We start from the raw sequence: 26,076 nt of genomic DNA, 5'->3' as shown, positions 1-26,076 counted from the left end.
CTAGGCTGGATGTTAGGAGGAAGTTCTTGCCAGAGAGAGTGATTTGCATTGGAATGGGCTGCCCAGGGAGGTGATGGAGTCACCGTGCCTGGAGGTGTTCAAGAAAAGCCAAGATGAGGCACTTGGTGCCATGGGCTGGTTGACAGTCTAGGGCTGGGTGCTAGGTTGGACTGGGTGAGCTTGGAGGTCTCTTCCAACCTGGGTGATTCTATGGTTTGAAGCACTGTGGAGACCTGATTTTTTTTTTAATAGCTTCTTAGAAGGCCAGGTTGGAAGGGACTTCAAGGATTATCTAGATCAACCTTAAATTTGGTTGAGGAGCAACTTTTGGATGGATGTTTGAGAGGGATTTTCATATCTGAGTTTTGTTTTGGAGTGTTTTTGTGTGCTTTAGATAGGAGAACTTAGATAAAATGGCTTGAGCAGTGGCATGCTGAAAGTCAGAGTTGGAGCTGGGGCCCTGAATGATAACAGATACCCACTTCTTAGGCTCATAAGACCCTTCAAGCCTTTCCTCTCGATCTTCACCTCCTTTTCAGGTGCATCTCTCCTATTTTAGAAGTACTTAGGTACTGATTCTCTGCCCTCCAGGGTCTGAACTTGCCTTAGCTTTTCTTACTTTCTGTAGTCTATGAAGTAGGAAAAAAAAACCAGCCTGGCTATACAATTTTAGCCATTGAATTTCTCAGACTTGTGATACTCTGCCTTTTCCTGCTTCTGCTGTGTCTGCATTCTTGTATAGTCTCTCCAAGGGGGCTTTGTGTATTAAAAGGGGTGGAATTACTCAAGTCTAATGCAGAAGTCCATTTAGAATTGATCTGTCCATTTCTCATACTACATACCTAGTCCAAAAAGTACTTGCTAGAGATGAGGTGGAAGATGTGTTTTGTGATCCATCTGCAAGGACTGCAGAAGAGGGAAATAGTCACAGTGGCTACACAGCACTAATTATATCTTCAGGGTTGCTGGTAGCATGCCAGAATCAGGTTGTGCAGTGTGAAATGTTACTGGGATGTTGTGATTTCTAGCAACCTCAGCTCTGCCAAGCTGAGCGGAGTGCTATGAAATCAGTAGAAGACCCTTCCTGCCTCTACCACTCTAATTTAAGCCTGAGGGGAGAAAGAGAATTGGAGCCTAGGTTTTATCTCTGCTAGGAATTTAGTTGTGGATGGTGTCCTGATGTTAAAATGGCTCCAGCCCTCAGCTGTTGAAGCTAGATGGGAAAGTGTATTTAGGGCAGCAGACTAATGGTTGTGGGAGGAAGTGCTGATTTGCTTATGTCTCTCCTGCTTCCTTGTGTGTGTAGAGGGCATCAGGGCCTCAAATACTGTGGGTTCATTTCTCCTGAAGCCTTTTCAGTCTGCAGAGGTAAGAGAGTCGCATAGGAGGGAAACCTCTGCTTGTACTTCTTGTCAAAGGACATCCTTTCCTGTGGCCATCTTTAATGACAACATAGATGTAGCTATGTTTAATGCCTAATTTTTGAGTATGTTTTGGTTGGTTTTGGATGCCTGCATGGAATTTTGAGTTAGAATGTACTCTTCTACCCTGGTATTTGATGCATCCAAAAGCAGCTCTTTGTGTGCCTTGGGAATTGTACTGTAAAAAGTTCCATAGAATCATGGAATTGTTTTGGTTGGAGAAGACCTTTATTGAGGTCGAGTCCAGCCCTTCTCTAACTGGTACTAAACCACAGCCCTCAGCACCATATCCTTGTGTCTTTTAAACCACCTCCAGGGATGGGAATTCACACACCTCCCTGGGGAGCCTGCTTCAGTGGTTGAGAACCTTTCCAGTGAAGTTCATTCAGGTGTCCAACCCTAAACCTCCCCTGGTGTAACTTAAGAGCATTTCCTCCCCTGGAAGATCTTGGATGTTGGACATAGGGGTCTGATTTCTTTTTCCTCTCAGTCTTGGCTGAGTGCAGTTAGAGCAAACATCTTACAAACACTTTGTGTCCAATTGCAGTTAACTAACTTTAGACAGAAAACATCGTAGCAAAGCCCCTCTTGTCTGGGGAGCTGATCCCTCCGCAGCTCAGTCCAGATATAGAATAGAATCAACCAGGTTGGAAGAGACCTCCAAGATCATCCAGTCCAACCTATCACTCAGCCCTATCCAGTCGACAAGAGCATAGCACTAAGTGCCCCATCTAGTCTTGAACCCCTCCAGGGATGGTGGTGACTCCTCTTCCTCCACAGCTCAGCCCTCCAAAACACATACTGCTTCATAAACCAAAGCAAAAAGTCTCTAGCATAATGCAAGATTTACTACTGTAGCACTTAGTAGTAAGGGTTTGTAAGTTCCTTTCTGTCAGGCTTTTTAGTGTTAGGAGATTGTAGCAGCCATAGTAAGCCAAGCCTGCACATATGGGCAGGGATACAAGAACCACAATGGATGACATCACCTGACAAGACTTTGGCTTTGTCCTGCATTCATTTCTAAGCAGTTGTGAGTCAAACCAGCTTTCTCACAGTTCTGTCCTCAGGCTGGCAATCTTGGGTTCTGTCTCAGTGAGTACTTCAGGTGCTGTAAATTCAGCAGGCTTACTAAAGTGAAAAAAACAGCTCTGCTCCCTCTGACCTGCTTTGCCATCCTCTGTCTCAATGCTACAAGTGTCTCTGGCTGCTCAAATGGATTGAAGATGAGCAGAGCAGAGGGAAGAATACATCTTTTCTATAATACTTCCTTTTTTTAGTCAGTTGTCCTCAGTATGAATCTATGGAAGGAGCAGCACTGCCGTGAAGCAGAAGCAGTGAAGTCAGCAGCAGATGACTGATGCAGGGAAGGCAGGCCAGGCCGGCACTGCTTTTGGCACCAGCGCTTGCTTGTGTTGGTTTAAGGTGCACATCAACAACAGCCTCTGTGTGCAGTGTAAGGTAGTGTCTTATCAGATTGGAGCTGTCACTGAAAGGGGAGATCCCACTCCTGCTGCTCTCAGCTAGTTGTTCTCCCTCCTGCTCTGGTCCTGATGTGGCTGCAGGGGAAGCTGTCACACTGATGAGCTGATAAACACTTTTCTCTCCTTTTTGTTTTTCATCTTGCATTTGTTGAAGTGATTTCGTTCACCCAGGGATTGCATGATCACAAGGTTCAGCATCAGCCTGGGTGTCTGGGGATGAGGAAGAGGCTGCCATTTTGGTAGCAGCCTGTGTTCACTGCCAATGAAGCATGAGAGAAACCATGCTTAGGTCTTTAACAGAACCACCACAAACACAGGCCACTGGCTTCTAACTGCAGAGGGAGGCCTTTTAAAACTGGTGGTGTTTGTGTGAATTAATCTAAAAAACAGATGTGAATGCAGAAATTCTCCCTACACTGTACTAAATGCATTGCACAAAACATGCTGCATACTCATAGAATTGTTTGGGTTGGAAAAGCCCTCTAAGATCAGCCAGTCCACCCATCAACCCAACACCACCATGGTCATTTGAACCGTGTTCCACAGTGCCATGGCCACATGTTTCTTGAACACCTCCAGGGATGTGACTCCTCCATCCCCCTGGACACATGTTCCAATCCTTGACCACTCTTGCAGCAAAGAAATTTTTCCTCATCTCCAACCTGACCCTCCCCTGGCACAATTTCAGGCCATCTCCTTTCTGCAAAGGCGTAGAATATCTGAAGTGTTTCTGGTGCAATCTTCTCATGTCTGCTACTTCTGAGTTCAGATCCTGTTTAGAATGAAGCTTACATGTTCCAAGGGATTAGTATTGATAGTTACCTACTAAAAATGTGAACACAATCAGACACATGAAAATGACTGCACTGAACTACATCCCTGCAGCCAGGAAATGTCATTTTATGCTGGTACTAAGACCCAGAACGCTCAGTTCCTTTCCTTGGGAGTCACTTTGTGTACGTGGTCACTGGTGATCCTGGCTGTCTCTTGTCATTCCTTAGCTCCTATAGAACCATTCCAGAAGTTAGTTTGTGTGGATTTAAATTGGTTGCAGCTCTGATGGCTTCTGAGTGCATCTCTTAACTCCATTTCATCTGTAGTATGGATGGAATGTTACGGGTTGAGCTACCAGAATGCTGCAAGAGCTTCTCTGCTGCTTCAAACACTTCTTGCTGTGTTTATAAAGTGAGTGGTGCTGTTGAGACACCTTTTGTTTGGGTTTTTTGGGTTTTGTCATCCTCCTGTTCCATCTTTTTTTGTGACTTACCATATGCTGCTGGTGGCTTATGACAAGTAAACATTTAACATTCTTTTCCTAGGTGCCTATGCTGGCACTGGGCTTTGGTGTTTTGGGCTCATAGGCACGTTCATGATGCTGTTTCTGAAACTCTGCACCTTCCTTTTCCAAGCTGTAGCTGGAGATCCACACACAACAGATGCAGATGTTCTGGAGAAGCATGTGCAAGCACTTTCTTTGAAGTTATTCCATAATGTGTGAACTATTCCAGGGCTGCACAGCACCCTACTGGGAAAAATGCTGTTGCCCTTGCTTGGAGGATCCTTGAGAACCTTCAGTGTGTGACAGGTAGTGTGGGGTTTAGAGGAGCAGTGTAAGCCAGTAGGTTAAGTGGCCTTGTGCAGATGATGAAGGTGGGGGGGGGGGGGATACAAGATTTATGAGTCTTTCTGTTTTCTTTAGGGGTAAAGACTTACCCTTTTCCTTCCTGATACTTCCTACATGTACTGTCCAGAGAAAGGCATGTTTGCTGTCTAGATACAGCTTAATTTATTGCAGGGCTGGGGGGCAAGAGCAAGGGTGCACACTGCCACAGCTAGCATGCCCACTGCTGTGCCTTTTCCCTTCTCCCTGGCAATGACTGCCTTGTGAAAGGTGCAGATGCTGGACGGGAGTTTTTGCAGCTTGTTGCCGTGGCCCAGCTGGCTTTTCCTGTAGGACCACTTCAGAGCTGAGCATGCCTGCTGTGCCGAGCGGCAAAGCGAGGGTGTGAACAGTGCCGGTAGAGTAGAGGTGGAAACAGCAGTGAGAACGTGGCAACACGGCTGAGAAACCTGAGTCCCAGCACACTGAACAGAGCATATACTACCGCTGGGGTGGTTGGTGATGGGACTCAGGCTGGCTGCGCTAGAAACCACGGGAGTACTCCCTCTGGCCTGGGCAGGCTCTCAAAGGCAAAGAGGGTGGAGAGAGAGAGGAGGATGCAGCACCAGTCACGGGGCAGACTGGCAGTGGATAAGCAGAAAGGGAAAGAAGTTTGTGATGGAAAGGGTAACAGAAACATGTTAAAAAGCAGCAATCTGGACATTAGAGAGATGGGAGGAGCTGAATGTAGCAGCTATGAGTATCGGTTATTAGAAGTGGAAAGAGAGGGGGAAAAAGCACAAAACACTGCCTTGGTGACTTGGTTCAAGCTGCCAGTTCCTCAATGGTTGCAGTGCTTTGTCACCTTCTTTCCTGGCAGTTGTGAACACCTCACTCCTTCAGCCTCTTACCATGTGCAGAGGGAAAATCCTTCCCAAAAATCTAAGTAGCCATTTTCCTGTTCATTTGGTTTTGCCTTGATGGTCAGTAAGAGAATTCTGTCTGGTTGAGAGACAGCAAATGACAGCTGTCCTTATTCTGTTTGTTCATTAATCAAATTGAAGTAGTATGTGTTGTAAACCTGTACCATCCCAACACTTCACTGTATTTCATCATTTTCAGTAAGCCACTTCTTTGCTTAAGTCCTGTTATCTGTGGGGCTTTCAAGTGAGCAAAGTTTGGGCTGACACTGAGCTCTCTTGACCAGTGAGCAGTAGGCAGTGGGCCTTATTTGTTTTCTTTTTCATTTGTAAGATTACAAATAGAGAACAGTAAGGTTAGAAATTAAGGAATCAGATGGAAATCATGGAATGGTGGAGGGAGATCAAGTCCAACCCCTCAGCCAGAGCAGGATCACCTAGGGCAGGTCACACAGGAATGCATGCAGGTGGGGTTGGAATCTCTGCAGAGAAGGAGACTCCACAACCTCTCTGGGCAGCCTGCTCCAGGGCTCTGGCACCCTCACACCAAAGAAGCTTATGTTGAGGTGGAACTTCCTGGGTTCCTTGTCCTGTTACTGGGCACCACTGAAAAATGAGTCAGGTTGTGGTGAGAAACCTAAATGCAGTGCTAAGCCAGGCTTGTGCAGTGCTGTTTGCTTTTACCTAGAGGGGGAGAAGAGGAGAGTCTGGGAATAGGAGTTCTTAACTTCAGCTGCTTGGAGCTAACTGCTGTGAATTAAACTGTGAGAAGGAAATAAGCTATTCCTAGGACTAAGCTTTGAAGCAGTGACTTAATGGCTTTTATTTTTGTTTCCCACAGGCTGAACTCACAGGCATCAAATGGCGTAGGTACAATTTTGAAGGTCATGGGGACTGTGGCCCCATCATTTCAGCCCCAGCACAGGATGATCCCATTCTGCTCAGCTTCATCCGCTGCTTGCAGGCCAACCTGCTGTGTGTGTGGCGTCGCGACGTCAAACCGGATTGTAAGGAGCTGTGGATATTCTGGTGGGGAGATGAGCCCAACCTCGTGGATGTGATCCATCGGGAGCTGCACAGTAAGTGACTCTCTTGCTTTCTGTCTTGATTCTATTTTTTTTTTCCAGTCAAAAGAACTTTGTGACTGAAGCCTTTGACTTGCTGCCGTATGTGAAGGTTTAGGACCTAAAGGCAGCTTGTGAACTGCAAGCTAGCTGCAGATGTCAATGCAAAACCCAGCCTGAAAGAACTGGGGACCAGACTATATCCACCAGGGCTTTGTGAAATCTCAGCTGTGCTGTCAAATGAGAGTAAATTACAGTCTGGCTGATAATACTAAAGAAAACAAACTGTGGTGCAGAGTGGTGGTGGATGGAAGAAAACACTTCCACTTGGAGCTAGGTGAGCTCTGTGCCACCACAGGTCAGTCTGCAAGGTCAGAACTTGCCACATTGGTCATGCCACAGGATTAGAGTGTAAACAGAGGCAAGTTGCAACAAGTGAATGTAATAAAAGGAAGGAAGGGGAAGGTAGGACAAAGGTGACAGTGATAAGTTTGTGTGATTTAAGTTTTATGCAGCTTGATTGCCCTCAGTGTCTCCAGAATCTGTAGCCTTGAAATTACAGAACAAAGCTCACTCTATCTGTGGCAATCCCTTCTGGCTGTAACTATCCAGTACAAATTAATTCTTTTCCAGCAGTGAGTAGGCCTGGTTTACTTGACAGCGTTAGCTTCTAGGAGGAGTTTTGGTAGACAGTGTGAATTCTTGCCTCTTGTTTTTAACCTCTCATGTGTTGGATGAAAACAAAGTTCACTAATCTTGGAGTAGTAATATTAATTATCTCCCCCTCCCCTCAACCCAGTGTTAAGGATCAGTTCTTTGGGTTTTGTGAGCCTTTCATCCTGGCAACCTTTAAAGCTCCTGGTCATAGAGCAGGAATGTTTGTATGCCTGCTCAGGTGTATAGACTGTTGTGTTTGTCAGATGTGCTTCAGCTGTCCTTCATCTCCCCTCCTCTGCCCCATGCTGTTTTGGTCCTGGCTTATGCTCTGTTAATATCCTGGCCTGTTACCCTGTTGTAACCACCTGCCTTCAGACCCTTACAGCCATCACACTTTGATGCAGGCCAGATTGTTTATTGGCAATATAGCCTGTGAAATCACAGATTTAAACCCTGGCTGTCTTCAGGTGAATGCCATGCAGGTAGCTGCGTGATCATCTATAATTAAAGGGCTGGCTCAGAAGTGCTGCACCAAGCCATTCCACTGACATCAATTTTTGATGAGGCACCTGTTTTGAATGAGGGAATGGGTAATATTTCTACTTACCCAGCAGAGCTTCAATAATACATGCATTTTCTCTTTGTGAAATAAACTGGATTGAGTATTTCAAATGCAGTATGTGGGACCTAAGTGTCTTTTTATTTGAGGGGGGGATGCAGGTGAGAGCTTCTGTTTCTGCTGTAAATTCGTGCAGCTTGTTTATGTCTAATGTGTTGGTTGCCACAATACAGGTGCTGCTTCCACTGATAAGGGTGTGGGGAAGCACTTCACCGTATGAATAGCTGAGCCTGCTCAGATCTGGTGTGGGACAGAATGGAGTAAATAGAGATTGGAGTCACTTTGACATAGGGTTGGGTTTTTTTTCCTCATCCAAAATTTTCTGAAGCGTTTGAGCTGGAGCTTTCAACACAGTTTGAGTGAAATGAAATCTGAAAAGTGTCTGAAAGAGTACTGTTTTGAATGTCAACAGCAGCAGCCTCATGCTGGTGATAAACAGTTTGAGCACATTGTGCTTCATGGCCCTGCAGCCAGCTGTGCTGAGAGGATGTCTACCCTGGTAGAACAGCAGCATCGTGGAGTGATCCTTTATTGGCAGTGCTCTCTCACATAAAAGTTAAATTGTCCGAAAGAAAAAGGCTGTGCAGAAGGAAGTGAAGAGGTGAAGCTGTGAAAGGAGGGACTCAGTAACTCAGAGGAATGAACTCCCTGGTAGTTGAAAGAAGGAAAATGCTGCTATTGACTGTCAGGAGCCTACAAAAATTAGGAAGGCAAACTCAGTTTCCTCTCCTGCACTGCAGGTTTTGGAGTTCTGTCAGGGGTGTAGATCATCTAATGATAGGTTTACTTGTTCTGCCTTGAAATACTTGTGGTGGCTTACTGTCTAATTGTTCAGTGATGCATACTGTACCACTGCTATAAATCCCACAGCTGATAGAGCTGTCTTGCTCTCTTCAGTCATTTTTTTTTGAGTTCAAACATCAGTATTGACAAAATATTGACCATCAAATTCTGCTAGAATGAAGCATTTATGTACATGGAACCTTTGAAGTATGCCAAAGGACACTATGCTCAGTGTTGCATGCAGCAACAGGGCAGAAGAAACAAGGTTATTTTTGTTTTTCATGATGAGGAGACCTCGGTAATGAAATATTTGGTAGCCAAAATGGGTTTCCTGAGTTTCCATGGTGTCTAAAATATAAAGGGCTTTGCATGAGCCATACAACCAGAAAAGAAGTTAGTTTGGGGAGCACAGCCATTTCCTTGCCTGTCAGCTGAGCCATCACAGCAAGCTTTTTGTTTTGGTGTAACCTAGTCAGGAAATAAGCTGCACTGGCTTCAAATCCTCTTCTATGGGCTGGGTTGTCACTGTGGTCACTACCTCCGAAGCCAGCGGCCAGGGCTTTGTGTTTGTGCTCGCATGGTTAGAAATCTGACACTGCACATCCAAATGGGAGACTGAGTCTATCCCAAACATTTTCAGCTTTACAGATCCTATCTTTTGAGTGTATGAACTGTAGGAGATAATGGCTCCTAATAAGATCCTGAGTTCATACCACGAATGAAGTTGCTCAATGGTTTGGATTTCCCTTTTGCTGCCGAGGTCTTGTGTTTTAAAAGTGACATTTTCATTAGGGGTAAAAAAAAATTAAGTTGCTTCTAATTTTTATCTTAAAGTCTTTACCTTTTATCCATTCAAGCCCAGAGTAGAATTACTGATTGATTTCTGAAAAGCAGTGTCACTCAAACAATATTGTCTGACATTTGGAGCTTTGATTGAGTATAAGAAGTCCAAACTGAGGCTTCTCTTTCAGAAACATTTTACTTTCTGCATAGAAACAGTGTGGGTTTGCCTTATCTTCTAACATCCAGGGTGGATGATTTTGGAAACAAGAGTCTGCCTTTAATCAAAGAATTTCAAATAGTCATAGGGAAAACAACTTGGCAGTTCCAAACAGGAGGTACGAGCACCAGTTGTTTATGTAGTAGCTTTCCAAAACTGTGTAGATAATTAAATGCTGTCGTGGGAGCTTAAGTAAAAACAACTATTTGCAGAACAGCTCTAGATGAGTTAAGCCCAGCTAGGCAGCTGTAAGTTGCATAGGTGTGTCTCCTGCACTTACTCCTACAGTGGTTTTCCCTGCCAGTTCCAGTTCTTGTTTTCTGGGTTTTATTATGATTGGCCTTTAAATCTGAAGAAAAACAGATCTTTATTCTGCCCCAAGTGAGAAAAGCTAATTGTGTGGGGTCACTGAGTGGGAGGGGGGAGGAAAAAAAAGTGATTTTTACAAGCCTGAAAGAGTTGGGAGTGTTGTAGTTTGTGGAAGTTCTGTTTTCTCAAGGATAAACGCTGTTGAATGGCAGCACAGCCCGAAGAGGTTTGACAAGTGCTACAGCTGCTCTACCTTTCCCCAGAACAACATAGTTTTTGTAAATTCAGCAGAAGAAATGGAAAGGAGAGGAGGTAGAGCCCTACTCTTGGCAGGCTTTGGCAACAGGAAAGTTGTAGATTGGCAGTTGGAGCAATGGCATTTGCATTTGGTGACCAAATACCATCTGGAGCACCACAGAGATGTTATACTTGACTATTGGGATCCTGCTTTCCTCCCTGTGCATTCCATACAGATCCTAAGCAGGTGATACCTCTTCCTGCATTGCTGCCTTTGCTTTTGCAAAGAACATTTGCATCTGACAATTCAAACAATAGCACTTGGAGATGTGGTTTAATAGTTGTGGTGGTGCTGGGTTGCTGGTTGGATTTGATGATCTTAGAGGGCTTTTCCAACCCAAACAATTCTGTGATTCTTACAGATACTCTTATGAGGAATAGATAATTTTGAAATAATTAGGTAAATATTTCCTGAGAGATGATTGTTTGTGATAGTCACAGCTTGTTAAGTTTAAAAACCATGTAGCATCACTTTGCTGCTTATAAGTTCCTGGCATATTGGGTTACCCTCAAGTGCTGACACGTGGGGAGAGGAACAAAAGTTAACTGTGGGAAGGACTTCTTCTAAAGCATCCACATCAGACCATACACTTGTGGCCCAGACTTAATTTCTGCTGTTGTTTCCCTACCTGCAAATTGCTGATGGGCAGATTTTCACCCAAGGGAACACAGGACATGCCAGCTGTGTTTTGAAGGGTGTTTTTTCTGAGAGGAATAACTTGCCAGAGAGCATTTTAGGTGTCTTTATTACAGCTAGGAAGGATTCATCATGCTTGCTTGTTAACTTCCATATTTAAAAACCTATTTTATCAGTTAAGCCTTCTAATGAAGTAGAATTGTCCCCTAGCAATATTAACTAGATGGTTGCTTTCAATATTTATTGATTATTATCATTATTATTTAGGGATTTAAATAATAATAATGGAAAACCTGCATTTTGGGGGGAAAATGAACCAATGTTTTTTGGTTCTGCTAATAGAGGATAAGAGAGGAGTGAGAAAAGTCTTTTTATTTCCATTTAAATAGAAAATAATCCCTTGAAGATTCTTTCAAGCTGCTATGCTTGAAGGGAGGTTCCTGCCTTGGTGGGGAGGTTAGACTCGATCTCTGGAGGTCCCTTCTGACCTCTGAAGTTCTGTGATGTACTGTAGCTGTAAAGGTTTGGGAGCTACTTGGGGAGGCACAAAGTACACTGCTAGTTGCTGTGGGGAGATATATGTTAATTATTGCATGAGAAGATGTTCCTGTGTGTTGAGTAACCCTATTTTAAGTGTGTGAAGCAATGTGTGAAAGCCAGAGTAAGCACCCCTGCCTGTGAAAAGGGTGTACAGATTCCTGGTGGAGCTTGGAATGGAAGGGCTCTTGAATCTTTTGTTCCAGGATGATGAAAGTGGGGAAGGAGGCAGCATTTTGCTGTTCCTGCTGCTCTTCTGGCCAGCTTGGATACTTTCTTGAAATGACCAAAAGGCCATCTCCTTGTTTCCTGCTTTGGTAGGTTTAATGGAAGGGTGTAGAGGCTGGAATGTGTATTACAGCAATTTGCTTTATGTACTCTAGATAACTACATAAAACCCATTGCAGTTGTTGTGCCCAGAGCTACTTAGAATGAGCCCAGCTAATACATGGAAAAGCAGTTTGTGAGCAAGGGCTGAAAGGAAGCTCCCAGGAGCTGAAGTTTGGAGCCTTTTTCAAAGCTGCAGAAGCAGCTATGAATATCAAGCAGCTGAGTACCACTTATTAATAACTTGAAAATGGTTAATTGCTGGTTCTTCAGTCAGGAGTGGAATTAGCAAGTAGGTTCCTATGACAGAAGACTTTATTGGAATATTAAGTTCCTGAAAAGTCTGTTTGGGGGTTGATTATTTTCAATAAGATGAGTCATTTGCATTTTCTTAATTGCCTAGCATAGACTATTTGCAAAGCCATGAAAACAAAGTTAAACTCTGACAACCTTTGGGAAGGAAGATAGGGTTTGGGACTGAATTCATACTTTCTCAGCTCACAGAATTGTTCTGTGACCCTTATACTTGACACTGTTAATTGGTGTCCGGTGATTGCCAGTTGAAGTTCAGCTCAGACAAATAAACTTTTTCTTTTAAGGAGGCATATTAAATGAGGTTATTATGCCATCATTTGGGATTAAGGAATTGCTTCATGGGAAAATGCCAACTCCTTTTATACACACCAAATTGACAAGAGCCTTATTGTGTCTGGGCAAGATGTCTTCATTTTATTTGTGTTTTCTTTTTATAGTAAATATTCTTCCCACCACTCTAACAGCTTTTTTTTTACTGCAGGCTTATGGGCAAGAAGGGGGTGAGCTGTTTAAAAAAATAAATCAAATCTGAGTCTACAAGTCAGGCTGCTCTTACCTTTTTTCTTAATCCTCCTGTTCTTCAGTGGGTTTTATCTCTTCAGTGACAGTGAATCTGAGTGCTCAGAGCAGTAGCAAATGAATACATGTGGCACTCATGAATTCATTATCAGTTCTAGTCAGTGATGCACCACTCCAACATGCTGCATTTTGTCCTTTTTTACAGCCTGCAATAGCTTCAGTCCAAAAGGTAACACACATACAAAAAAGAGAAATCTACCTAAGGGCTGTGTGTGAGAGCCTAAGGCTTTCTTTTTTCTTTTTCTTCTCTTGTCTTTCTAAATCTCCCAGCAGTTAGCACTTAAATGTTTTCATATTTGGGGTTTTTACTGTTAATTGTCAACAAATCCTGGAAATTGTTTGAAGGAAAGACAGTGATGGAAGGTAAAGCCAAGAATTCTCTACTTGATGCTGTCCTTCTTGCTCTTCGTCTTTCTGCTTTCAAAATGGAAGCTTAGATCAATGGAAATAGTTAAAATGCTGAGTAATTAATCTTTCAGTTTCATTGGCCACACAATAGTTACTACTTTTCTGTTGTGTGTTTGTTGGGAAAATGAGTTGGCTTCTATTGTGAAACATTAATGGCTGCATTCTGCAGGGGCTGTCAACTGCTTCTTCCACAGGCTGGAGCTCCTAGCAAACCCTGTACATTTAAGGGTGCTGCAGAAGTGAGAATGCTCAGAGAGTGCTGCAAATCCAAACCAAGACTGGTACAGCTCAGAAGCCTTCTCAAGCAAAAGCTAGAGCGAGGTATTCCTAATCAACTGGAGAGAACTACTGTATAGAATGTGCTTGGAAGTGACTAGAATGTTGAGCCCAAACTGAAGTCCAACTTTTGAATGTAAATAAAATTGATGTGTTACCACAGGCAACTCAGTGAACCACGTAATTAGGTTTTTTCCATGAAAAATGAGACATTCTCCTGCAGCTGCAGCAAAGCAGAATGTAAAGGATTTATATTCCAGTTATATGAAAATTAAACAATCATTAGAAGATTGTATTTTTAGAAGTGCTGCTTGAGGGGGGGGAATGAAGGAAAAAAATCCAATCAGCAGAACTTATTTTTCAGCAATGTGTTGGGCAATATCATCCACAGTAGTTGGTGGTGCTTTTTGTTGCTTCAGGGAATCTTTTTTTTTCCCCATTGAAATGAACTCACTTAACTGTGTGAAGTAAATCTAAGTTAGCTCCAAGTGAAATCTGCATTAATAGAGCTCATTACTGATGTTTGTATTTTCATCTAGTGAGTAATCCTAAGAACACAGGGTGAGCTCCAGTGGTAAATTTAATCTGTAAAAGCAGATGAAATGCCACCTTCAAAGAACAAGAATCAAAAAACCTGTCCAACACGATGGTGCTCTGCTAATGCTGTTTGGAGAATCATTAATGAACTGGTAGTGACTTACACGTTCTGCTGGGCTGCAAATAGAAACCTTAGAAACATGGCTGGAGTTAGCCCACCCTTTCCCTGGGGAGGGGCATATTTTTCATTATTGAAAGTTACTTGATTTTAATGTCCCTATGACAGATTGTAACTGCTGGTCTAAAATCCCTGTACCCTGATTCTGAGCCTAGCTTTATTTGAAGTGGACTGAATGATACTCTTCCAGAAGGGTTCAGTAGTGCTCTCTGGTTAAAGTGCACTGGGTACTTGGAAACACAGATGGCAAGTTGGAGAGTGCTCAGTGTGACAGTGATCAGCCATGACATTTGAGAATCACACAGTGGTTTGGGTCAGAAGGGACCTAAAAGATCATCCAGTTCTAACCCCCTTGCCATGCACAGAAATGCCTCCCAGTAGACCAGGCTGCTCAAGGTCACATCCAGCCTGGCTTTGAGCAGACTTGGAGCCTCCACAGCTCCTCTGGGTAACCTGTTCCAGTGCCTTCCCCATGGGGGGGAAGAATCTTCCAAATGCCTCACCTGAGCTGAGCTGCTTCCAAGCCACGTGGTGCCCTGTGAATTTGCAGTGATACTCTACCAGCTCCTCTGTCTTCACTGATCTCCAGTGCTCTGAGGATAGCACTGCAGTACGCAGAAAGCTCCCTGGGAATGAGGGCTTTGCAACATGATATCTGTTTCCTAATGTCTGTTTCAAACTACAGGACATGCTGAAGTCATCCTGTGTTGTTTCCAAACCAGTGTGCTGTAAATATGCACACAAAAATACATTCTTGCCTAGAGTTCAGAGAAGAAGTGTAAAGCAGTTGAGGTGTAGTATGTGTGATAGATGAAGAGTCATAGAATGGTTTGGGTTGGAAGGGATTGTAAACTTCATCCAGATACAAAGCCCTTGCTACAGGCAGGGACAGCTTCCACTAGACCAGATTGCTCAGTCATACCCCTCTTGGATTAACCTGGCTGGTTCCTCAGCCTCACAGAGGGTAAGAAGGCACACAAAAAATTGAAATGATAATAAAAATGAAGTTCAATTTTTACTTTTGCTCTTTGCCCATGAGAATTGTGGGTTCAGACAAGGAAAGCTAAGGGGGAAGTTTTGCTGTTAGTTAAATATTAGTTCTTTGTTTAAAAACCCAAACCATGTTGCAGTCACTCCACAGCTGGAACTTGAACTTCCAGTGAAACAGTGTTCAATTGATTTTTCTGTTTAGTGTTTACATGGTTTGAAGGAAGCATGTGCTAGAGGAAAGGCAGGCTGCTGAAGCACTTCTGTGTTCTCCTTCACCTTCTAGTGTGATTTAGATGTTTCTGCTTTCAGCTGAGCACTGTAAGCATAACTTGTACCAAAGCTACCTGTGCTCGGTGTGTCTGAGGTCAGAAAATTGCCTGGTGTGTGTCCCTTAGCCTTCAAATGCACTTGGACTGTCTTTGTATTCTCTTAGTTCAAGTAGAGGGTGGTGTGACATAAGTCACAGTTTCAGCTGGTGACAAGGTCTGGAGCATCACAGCCCTCAGCTCACTCTGCTTTTTATCACCCATTATTTTGACTTGGAATGAGACCAGTGCTACTTCTGTGATCCAGCCCAGTTGAACTGGGAAGTTGCCCTTAGTGTGCCATTGCTGCAGCCTGAGATACCTGCCTCTGCCTCTACAAAAGCTGTGGCCTTCAAACAGCTATTCTTGTTAAAAGACCTTTTTAGCCCTTATTACTGTTTCCCACTGGTGTTTTCTTGAAATCTGTTTTGCTTTGGAATAGACAATCAGCCATGAGGTCACCCTGGAATGCGTGGTTTGATTTGTTGCTATCCACCCATCCATTTATTATACAAATAAGAAGGCTAAGTTAGCACCTGACATTTCAGAAGTGTGCTGAGTGTGTATTAACAGACATGGTCTCAGAAGGAAGAATGGGAGGTGGGAGATGTAGTTTCTAAGCAGCACTCCAGGAGATAAATCTCTTTTTAAAGAAGACATTTCTTCTTTTATAGCTCCACTTGCTCCACACCAGTCTCCTTGTTCTGTCTTTTCTGAAACGTGATACCTTTGTTACAGCCAAGGGAAAGCTCAGATCAGAGCTGATGAAAGTATCACATTCCTGTGCTTTTTTACTTGAGTGGCTTGAAGAATTTCCTATGTATTCCTTAAGCTCTCTGAAGAGATGGGAAGTGTGAAAATGATTCCTGTGCCTACAGGGGGAACAGGAGGGCTTACAGGCTTGTGTGCTTATGGGTAACCAGTTGGGACATGGAAGTTAACTCTCTTGACCCCTTGGGAGTTCAATACAATTTATTCTGTGCAGCATATGTCAACAACTGGAATATGTTCCCCCAAGGCAAGGGATGGGGAAGTGTGGGTTTTGTCTCCCTTGCCATAGGTTTTTTCCTCTCTCCTGTATGAACAGGATGCTGTTTCTGATAATGACATGGTAATAAGCAGCATGACTACAAAGCAAGGCTGGTCTCTGTATTTGGTGTTCTTTGCTCTGGGTAAGCAGTGGACGCGATATTGGACAACACTGGGTGAGGATAGAGTGGTGAACTCAGGCTCAGTGTGGCCCTGAGCAGCTTGCTCTAGTTGGAGGTGTCCCTGATGACAAAATGACCTTTGAGGATCCCTTGCAACCCAATGCAATCTGTAAATTTGTGAAAGGCTTCACTGAAACTCCTGCTCCTTTTCAGTGATACTCTGGAAGGTGCCTGGGAATTCTGCCCCTTGAAAGGCTGCACATCAAGAGGAATATGTGTTGGTGACACAAGTTTTGTAGGTTTACTTTAACATGCAATTGGTGGAAAGTGAAGTGGTTCTTTTCTCCTGCTATGTTTCAGTAGCAAGTGGAAAGAAATATATATACTGCAGTTCTTTAATTGCTCGTGTGGATGGTTAGCTCCTTTTTATGGTTAAAAAAAACTCTTCAGAAGAAATAAAAGAAATGGAAGAGACTGAGGCACTTCTGCATCCTGGGAGAGGGAGTGCAGCCCAATTTGAAGGCTGACAAGCCATTGAAACCTCTGTGCCACTTCACCTTTGTGCTGTGTGTAGCCATCAACACCTCTGTAAGCTTCGTGTGGGGAGCTATAGTTCTTGATACAGACTGCAGTACATTGAGATATGTTGTGTGTGCTGCAGGATCTATAGATCTGAGGGTAAGCTACTGTAATTCAGCAACGTGAGAAAGGAATGGGCTAAGAGAAGTGCTGGGCTGGTTAACAGAACACACTAAATATGTGAAGCTTTATCCCAATGACAGCATATTGCTGCTGCTTTTCTGCTGGCTTCTTGGTGCTTCCAGCTCAAGTAAGATCCTCTGAGCTGCACAAGCTCAGAGCCAGAGTTTGTATCCAGAAGAGCTTTCTAATTCAAGGAGAGGAGTTCCTGCTCATTTGTTCTCTTTCCTCTTCTTTGGAAACTAATTTGTTCAGGAGCTAATAAACAGAGGGGGTAAAGCTGAGGCTAATAAAGAGCAGCTGTTTCAGGGGTCTCTCTAGAGAGCTGTTGTACCTGGAGAAGCTACCTGAAATGTAAAACATCTACCCAGGTAGCCACTGTCCCAGATGGATGTGCAGTTATTATTGCTCAGTTGTGTCCTGTTCCCAGTCCCTGCTTTTCCCCTAAATAAACCAGACTGTAAGAAGCTCTACTTTTTAATTATTCATTCTCTTGCTGTGAATTGCACTGAAGGCATGGAAAGTGGGAAGAAAAATGCTTTGCCTGTGGGACTTGCTGCTTGGATTCAAAAGACATCTACAACAACCTTCTGGCTGAGCTGGCAGCTTGTGGCTTGGACAGATTCACTCTGAAATGGGCCAAGAAAGTAGTGGTGAATGATGCCACATCCATTTGGCAGCTGGCACTGGCGTTGTGCCCCAGGGGTCAGTGCTGGGCCCAGTCCGGTTCAATATCTTTATTGATGATCTGGAGCAGGGGATTGACTGCATCAATAAGTTTGCAGATGACCCCAAGCTAGGAGCAGGTGTGGATCTGTTGGAGGGTAGGAAAGCCTGCAGAGGGACCTTGACAGGCTGGATGGGTGGGCAGAGGCTTATGGGATTAGATTGAACAAGGCTAAATGCAGGGTTCTGCACTTTGGCCAAAACAACCCCAAGCAGCACTACAGGCTGGGGATGGAGTGGCTGAGAGCAGCCAGGCAGAGAGGGCCCTGGGGGTGCTGGGAGAGAGGAGCTGAAGCTGAGGCAGCAGTGTGCCCAGGTGGGCAGGAGAGCCAATGGCTCAGGAGCAGTGTGGGCAACAGGACAAGGGAGGCTCTTGTGCCCTTGTGCTCAGCACTGCTCAGGACACACCTTGAGTGCTGTGCCCAGTTTTGAGTTCCTCAATTCAAGAGAGATGTTGAGGTAGTGGAAGGTGCCCAGAGAAGGGCAGCAAGGCTGGGGAGGGGCCTGGAGCAGAGCCCTGTGAGGAGAGGCTGAGGGAGCTGGGGGTGTGCAGCCTGCAGAAGAGGAGGCTCAGGGCAGAGCTCACTGCTGTCTACAACTACCTGAAGGGAGGTTGTAGCCAGGTGGGGTTGAGCTCTGCTGCCAGTTAGCCAGCACCAGAAGAAGGGGACACAGCCTCAAGCTGTGCCAGGGCAGGTTCAGGCTGGATGTTAGGAGGAAGTTGTTGGCAGAGAGAGTGATTGGCATTGGAATGGGCTGCCCAGGGAGGTGGTGGAGTCGTTGTCCCTGGAGGTGTTCAGGCAAAGCCTGTCTGGGGCACTTAGTGCCATGGTCTGGTTGATTGGCCAGGGCTGGGTGCTAGGTTGGACTGGCTGAGCTTGGAGGTCTCTTCCAACCTGCTTGATTCCATGGTACTCCACTTCCAAATGCTTTCCTCTTTTCTTTGGCTTATAGGTGCATTGTGTGTATGACATGTAGAAACCATTACTGTATTAGAGAAAGTAACAATTCAATGGCAGTCACCATGAGCTCAGTTTTCACTTCTGTTTGTGATCTTTTTACAGCTATTTCACTTATTTCTTCCCCAGCAATAAACTTAGCAGCAAACCTGTTTTATATGTTCTCTGGCAAAGATGGTGGTTGGCTTTGTCTTTCTCTCTTCACTCACTGAGTACAATTTCCATTTTATCTGTTATGATAACTCACTGACTGGGAATTAAAAACAACATCCTGGTATTCAATCTGTGGCCAGAATACAGAATCTGTAGAGGGGTTGTGGTAGGTATATTAAGGGAAAAAAAAAACTGAATTACCACTTGATCTCTCTAGATCTTTCTTATTCTCCCCTGTCCTCCTGAAACCATGGAGGAAGCAACTGACTCTCTATTTCCACTGGAATTCTGTTCCTTAGTTTAACTGACATGTAATGGCTGCAGTGAAAAAGCAGAGACCTTGGATTAGTCCTAGATTGGAAAATCTCTGGTAGCTATTCATTATTAAAGATAGCATTTTATGGAGCTGAGTGGTATATACAAGAAACATGATGCTGATTTAGCTGAAATAACAGGGGGATGTGGAGGGAGCTGCACACTGATAAGGCTGCATGATTCATTATGATGTGAGCTGGGAATCTTTCATTGCCCGAACTGCTGAGCTCTGTGCTTTTGTCCTGTCGTTTGTCTTTGTTTTAATGGGATTAAGTAATTATGTGTGCATTTTCTTTCAACTAACTAGCCTGATAAAAGCATGCAAAAGTGAATAGCCTATAAATTGTCAGCTCTTCTGGTCTAGAAAAAGTGCTTTGATGGCACTGCAGTTTTCAAATCTTGGTGCGTATATTTAGGTGACCTACTGAGGTGAGTAAGACGATAGAAGCAGTTTATGTAACTAATGGGCTGGGGGCTCCCCTGGGAGCATGCCTAGTGAAAGCAGATCTCAGCCACAGTACAGACCTTTGCAGAGACCACTCCACAGCTTTTGAAAGCAGAAATGGCAGCTATGTAACCTCAGACAGTGTCAAAGAATCATAGAATTGTTTGGGTTGGAGAAGCCTCCTAAGATCAAACCACATCCCAGCGTGCCATGTCTGTATGTTTCTTAAACACCTCCAGGGATGGGGACTCCACTGCCTCCCTGGGCAGCCTGTTCCAATCCCTGACCACTCTTGCAGCAGAGATTTTTTTTCCTGATGTCCAACCTCACCAATTTCAGGCCATTTCCTCACCTGACACTAAGGAGAAGAAACCAACTCCTACCTCACTGCAACCTCCTCTCAAGGGAGTTGCACAGAGCAATGAAGTCTCCCCTCACGCTCCTCTTCTCTGGACTACCCAACCCCAGTTCCCTCAGCTGCTTCTCCCTAACCCTGTTCTCCAGACCCTTCACCAGTTTCACTGCCCTTCTCTGGACCTGCTTCAGCCTCTCAATGCCCATCTTGGAGCAAGGGGCCCAAAGCTGAACACTGAAATTAAAGCAGTTCAGTAGATCAGAGAAGTTGGGTTGTTGGTTCTGAAGCTCACACTGTATGAAATTCAGGGGTTTGTTTCAGCTGACCCTGAAACCTTCACTATACATGGCTTTGAATTATTTTAAACAGTGACCTTTCCCTTCACCCTCTGTTGACCTCTTTAGGGCTGGGATGTGTTACTGGAGGTATGTAGAAAAGAGATCCTGACTTCAGCTCCATTACTGCCCAAAGGAATCTGTTTTGTATCCACTAGAACTGATGCCCAATAAGAGATGGAGTTGTCCAGTCCTTGTGCTTCCTACACACTGATGTGAGAATTTGGGTTGTGATTTGTGTACGGTAGATGTGTGGCTGGCATGAGTTCCTGGTGGCTATTTTCCCCTAGGGACATGAATTGTTGTGACAACATGGATGTGGGTTGTATATGTTAGTTTGAGTGTGTAAAATTTGCTGTATCTTGTGCTCTGCTCACAGTAAACCTGAGGCCCCAGGGTGCCTTGAATTGGTTGTGAGTTGCTCTGATCTGCTGCAGGGCTGGCTTATGGTGGGCGTTTGGGTCTGGAAGTTGCACACAAATGTTGAAGGTCCTCATGTTCTAGACATGCTTTCTAGGTATGAAGAGAGAATACAGCTGCTGAAGATGTGCAGGTTGTTCTTCTGGCTCTGTTTCCTTCATGATGCTCTACAATCTGTTCTGCTTGCAGTGTGTCCTTGTGGTATCTTGGGGTGCATCACAAAAAGTGTGTCCAGCAGGTCAAGGGAGGTTGTCCCTCTACACTGTCACACCTGATGAAATAAGACCTGCAGTTTGGGGCTCCCCAGATCAAGAGAGACTGGGACCTACTGATGAATCTAGTGGAGGCTATGAGGATGATGAAGGGACTTGAGCATCTCTGCTGTGAGGAAAGGCTGAAACACCTGTGGCTGTTTGGTCTGGAGAAGAGATGCCTGAGAGGGGATCTTATCCATGTCTGTAAATGGCTGAGGGGTGGGTGTCAAGGTGAAGATGCCAGGCTCTTCTCAGTGATGGAACCGTGGGGATAAACTGAAACCCAAGGAGCTCCCTGTTCCAGGAACTTGTTTGATGTGAGGATGCTGGAGGGCTGGAGCAGGCTGCCTAGAGAGGTTGTGGAGTCACCTTCTCTGCAGAGATTCCAAACCCACCTGGATGCATTCCTGTGTGACCTGTCCTTAAGTGATCCTGCTTTGCCAGGGGATTAGATTGGATGATCTCCAGAGGTCCCTTCCAACCTCTACCATTCTGTGATTCTACAAATTATTTGACTTGATCACTTGAAAAGCCCTTTCCCAGTCTAGGTAATTGTGTGAGCATCAGTGCTGTGCCTGTGTGGGAGGGACAGTCTCTGGTCTTGGCCCCTTCCTTGAACTACCTTCCTCATTTTAAAAGTTGCTAAATACAACATTTCATCAATATTACAACTAGAAAAAAACCACCCAACCAAAAAAACCAACAACAAAACCTAACAAACCAAACGAAAAGTAGCACCACTACTAAATTAAGATGTAAGAGGGCTCTTGGCTATTATCTGCTAAAAGACAGAAGCCTTTAGGACTGGCTGTTGGATTTCATCTTGTGAGCAGTGTGGTAATGGTTGGTTTCGTCTTGTTCTGGATTAAAACAACCCCATCGGGTTGAATGATTTGCATAGTTTGAATGATTTGGTTGTTATTGTATTTACATGAGTCTTGCCTTGGATTTTTGTTAGGCAAATGACTTCCTGGCTAAATATTTGTAAAGAGAGTTTCGAAATCCTGTGATTAGTTCTTTTATTTTGGAAGAAATAGTTAACAAATAGGAAAATGCTTTTGGAGTGCTGAATTTCTGGCAAGGACCATGGGTACAGAGTGTACTGAACTGTAAATGTTGCAGAGTTAGCACAAACTGTCTGATATAAAAAGCACGTTTTTGTTATAAACACTGCCTGCTTAACAGAGATTTTTGCTCTTACAGAACAGCTTTAAACAGTGACTGTTGCTTTTGAGTAATATTAAATATTTGTTCTCTTGGTGAATGTTGTCTTAAGAGAAATCACTGGAGATAACAAATAAACCAGGCCTTTTATTATGCAGTGGAAGTGCATTTGAGCTTCCTTGTTTTCATCTAAAACAAAGTGAACCAGACTAGATGTTTTTAGGAGGTTATTCTTCAAGTCTGGGGGGGTTTGGCTGTTTGGGGTTTTTTTTGTTCCTTTTTTTTCTTCTCTCTTCAGAAACCAGTATTTGTGCAGGTGTCTTCTGATCTCAGAACTGGCTGTGTTCTTCCTAAGCTCTATCTTGTTTTCTTTCTGACTTTGTACTGACACTTCAGCGTGGCTGTTTTTGTCGTGTTTCAAGTGACAGCAGTTGCAACAGTAATGGAAAATACCAACCTAAGTAAACATGTTCAGGAAGTAGCAGTGTGAATATGCAAACCTTTCCCAGCTCAGACTCTGTAAAAACCTTCTCTCTAGGGTTCTCCCCTCTGAGAGGCTTGCTTGTGGTTCTATCTTTTGGGGAGCTTTGCAATATTAAAAGGCTAGGAATACATGGCCTGCAAGGTGTCTCTGGACACTGCTTTGTGAATGATTCACAGATTGCATTGGGTTGCAAGGGACTCTCAAAGGTCTTCTTGTCCAACCTCCGTACAGTCACCAGGGGCATCTCCAACTAGATCAGGCTACTGGAAGTTCTGTTGTGCAGAACTTCCTCCTGATGTCTAACCTAAATCTCTCCTGCTCCAGTTTCAAACCATTGCCCCTCACCCTGTCACCACAAGCCCCTCTGAACAGTCCCTCCCCAGCCTTCCTGTAGGTCCCCTTCAGATACTGCAATGCAGCTCTAAGGTCTCCTCGGAGCCTTCTCTTCTCCAGACTGAACAGCCCCAGTTCTTTCAACCTGTCATAACCAAGATCAGGTGGCCTATTTATTACACACTGTGATTTGTATATTGAATCCTAGACTTTGTCACAGTTCCTTGCTGCTGCTGCTTCTCACTCTTCTTTGCTCCTCCTCTTCTCTCTTCCGTGCTCTGTAAGCATCAGTCTCTTTCCTACTCTGGGAATTCTCTTGTAGTGGGATGCTCTAGCAGGATGCTATGCAACCAAATGCATTTAGAGTAAGGGCAGAAGCAACTTGTTTCTTGCTGATAGTCTGTCCAGACATCAAGGGAAGAGGTAGCTAGAGGAATTGTTTTTACTTAAGCTGAACAGCTTTTGATTGGAAATGCAAGATCTGGAAATATGAGGGCAGTTGAGAAGGAAACTGGAAACTTGACAAGCTTCCTGTAAAATGTGGCCATTTTCTCTGTGCCTGCTATGTGCTGTGAGCCCATGAATCTTGCTTGGTTTACTTGAGTACTTATCAGGCATAGATTTGTGTGCTTATAAAACAGTGAACTTGCTTTGTGACCGGGTAAATGATTAGCAATGGGAGAAAGTTAAACAAGAAATACTTTGGAATGTTAATTGTGAATCTAATGACTTCCTCTTGAAATGAACCTGAAGCAAAATTCTAGTAACTGGTATCAGGACTAAAGAAATGTGGGAGTATAAACTAGCTCAGGCTTGCAGGAGTTTGAAGGGGATCTGGTGACTTGAGCATTAAGGGGACTTTCCACTGGTGCTTTTAAAGCATCTGGGGGATGATTAGCAGCTTATAATGGAAGTGCCATTTGGGATCAGGTTTTGAACCCAATCCATTTCCCCTCAGAAGTACTTTTAATTCCAAGGCTTGAACTTTGGATAAAAATACTTTTTAGGAGAATTGAAGGAAATGCAGTTTTGGGTTGCTGAGGAGGTGCTGGCAGCAGCAACTCCTGTGTGTAAGTGGTTGTGTAGGTGCCTTAGAGGTTAGTTACCACTTTGGAGAACTAGTTAGACATAACATGCAGGAAGTCCACAGCAATATCAGCAAGTGCCTCGCACTCTAAAGTTACACCTGGCTTGAACTTTACTACTTGGGTCTTTTTAACGTGAGTATCATCAAGTGTAAGGTCACCACAGTGCAAGCCTTGTAGCGATGGGATGAGAAGAAATGGATTGGAGCTTGAGGAGGGCAGATTGGAAAGAATTTCTTCCTAATCTCCAGTCTCAGCAAGGCTGGTGAGACACTGGCACAGGTTGCCACGTTGCACGACATGGGGACCTTCTAGGGGGCTTTGCCACCCTCCATGACATAGCCCAAGGAGGTTGTGGATGCCCCCTCCCTGGAGGTGTTCAAGGCTGGATTAGATAAGGCCTGGAGCAACTTGGGCTAGTGAGAGGTATCTCTGCCGTGTCAGAGGGGGTTGAAGCTGGATGATTTTTCAGGTCTGCTCCAACCCAAACCGTGCTGTGAATTCATGACTACAGTTCAAACCCTGGCTGTGATTCTGTCAGTGGTTTCCAAAGACACAAGAGGAAACTGTAAAGCTAACAATGAAGGTGAAAACAATAAAACTTGTGTGCAGTGTCTTGTGTGAAGCAGCAAAACTGTGGCTATTTTCACTACAGATTCTCTCCTGCTGTTGTTACTCATAGCTTAGAGTCTCACTGGCTGTTTGCTAAGATGGATGAGGAGTTACACAAGTAAGGGCTTTGCTGTTCTACCCAAACACAGCCAAACAGATCTTTGTGTGCTTGGGGGCATGCACAAAGACTATGTCTGCAAAATCGGGAAGTGGGGATGATTCTTCCCATATCAAGGGGGGCAGAAAACTGGCATTGCTGAGCGAACTGTTGGATGATTCCTGGTGCAAGTGGCACAGCACAGTGCGGAAGCTGTGGTGCAGGCTGGGGTGTGCTAAATTCCTGCTGGAATATCTGGAGTTGTGGGTGAAGGTGGATGGTGAGAAGTGCTGCTGGTAATGGAAAGGAATAAAAATGGTCTGAATTCAGTTAGAAATTACTCTCTCCCACCCCCTTTCAGTATCTGATGTATAAAAAGAACACTGTAGGAGATCTCTTCACTCATTCTGCCACAGCAAACCGCAAGAGGAGAAGTAGTTTCAAGCAGCTGACATGCTTAGTGTTGCCTTGCCAAAAGAACTTCTTCCTTTCAAACTGTAAATAGTTTGGTTGGTTTTGTTCTGAAATCCTGATCTTTTTAATCTGTATTATGTTTTCCTCTGCAGCTTAGACCCTTACTCGCAGAAGTTTATTTTTGTAAGGGTTTTCCAGATTTAGGAGCTGCGTTTGATGACTCATAGCATTTTTTCCCCCCTTTGCTTTCTGCCAGGTAGGAGCAGCTGTGTACTTGATAATGAGCTGACTCTCTGCCTTTGCTTAAACACTGCATTCTTTTCTCTGTGCTCTGGCTGGGGGGGGAAAAATGCCGAATTTCTCTCCTGTTTGCTTTTTGTTTTCAGCCTACAAAAGGCAGTTTTACTAGGCTGCTGAAGCAGCCAGAATATTTAAATAGAGCATCAGAGCAAAAGGAGGACTACAGCACTGCTGTAAATAATCCTTTTTTTATTCTCTTTTTTTTTTTTTCCTTCTTCCCCTCCATGTCTCACTTTGAACATTGTAATTCTGGATGGTATTGTAAAAGCAGTGAGGCAACAAAAAGCAGATGGTTACTATAGTTTCAGTGAATGGAGGCACAGTTTTACTTGGCTGAAGGTATTTTCTACTAACTTCTGTCATCTTGCCTGACATTCAGGAAAGGCTGTTTGAAAGGCACTATTTTCATACAGCATTTGATCTCTTTTACCTACAAAAGCAGAAGTACCATCTCTGATGGGCTTGAGTACCTTCTTATGCTAACGGTTTTGTTGCCACTTTACTCAGAGCTGCCTTCAGTTCTTTCAAATAGCAG

The 26,076-nt window shown here is 44.2% G+C and overlaps 1 protein-coding gene across 3 annotated transcripts in view; it reads left to right on the top strand.

Moving 5' to 3' along the window:
- MED13L (mediator complex subunit 13L) overlaps positions 1-26,076 on the top strand; it is a 190,174-nt gene that overhangs the window by 10,201 nt on the left and 153,897 nt on the right. For 2 of the 3 annotated variants that reach the window (XM_064168753.1, XM_064168755.1), the window contains exon 2: positions 6,264-6,501. In XM_064168753.1, the coding sequence (XP_064024823.1) occupies positions 6,264-6,501 (238 nt within the window). The remainder of the gene's footprint in view (positions 1-6,263; positions 6,502-26,076) is intronic. The other variant, XM_064168754.1, reaches the window with a different exon arrangement.

The sequence above is a fragment of the Pogoniulus pusillus genome, chromosome 30 (genome assembly GCF_015220805.1).
Source record: "Pogoniulus pusillus isolate bPogPus1 chromosome 30, bPogPus1.pri, whole genome shotgun sequence".
Classification (NCBI taxonomy): domain Eukaryota; kingdom Metazoa; phylum Chordata; class Aves; order Piciformes; family Lybiidae; genus Pogoniulus; species Pogoniulus pusillus.
The sequence above is the reverse complement of the archived record's forward strand: the minus strand, read 5'-3'. Positions and strand labels throughout refer to the sequence as shown.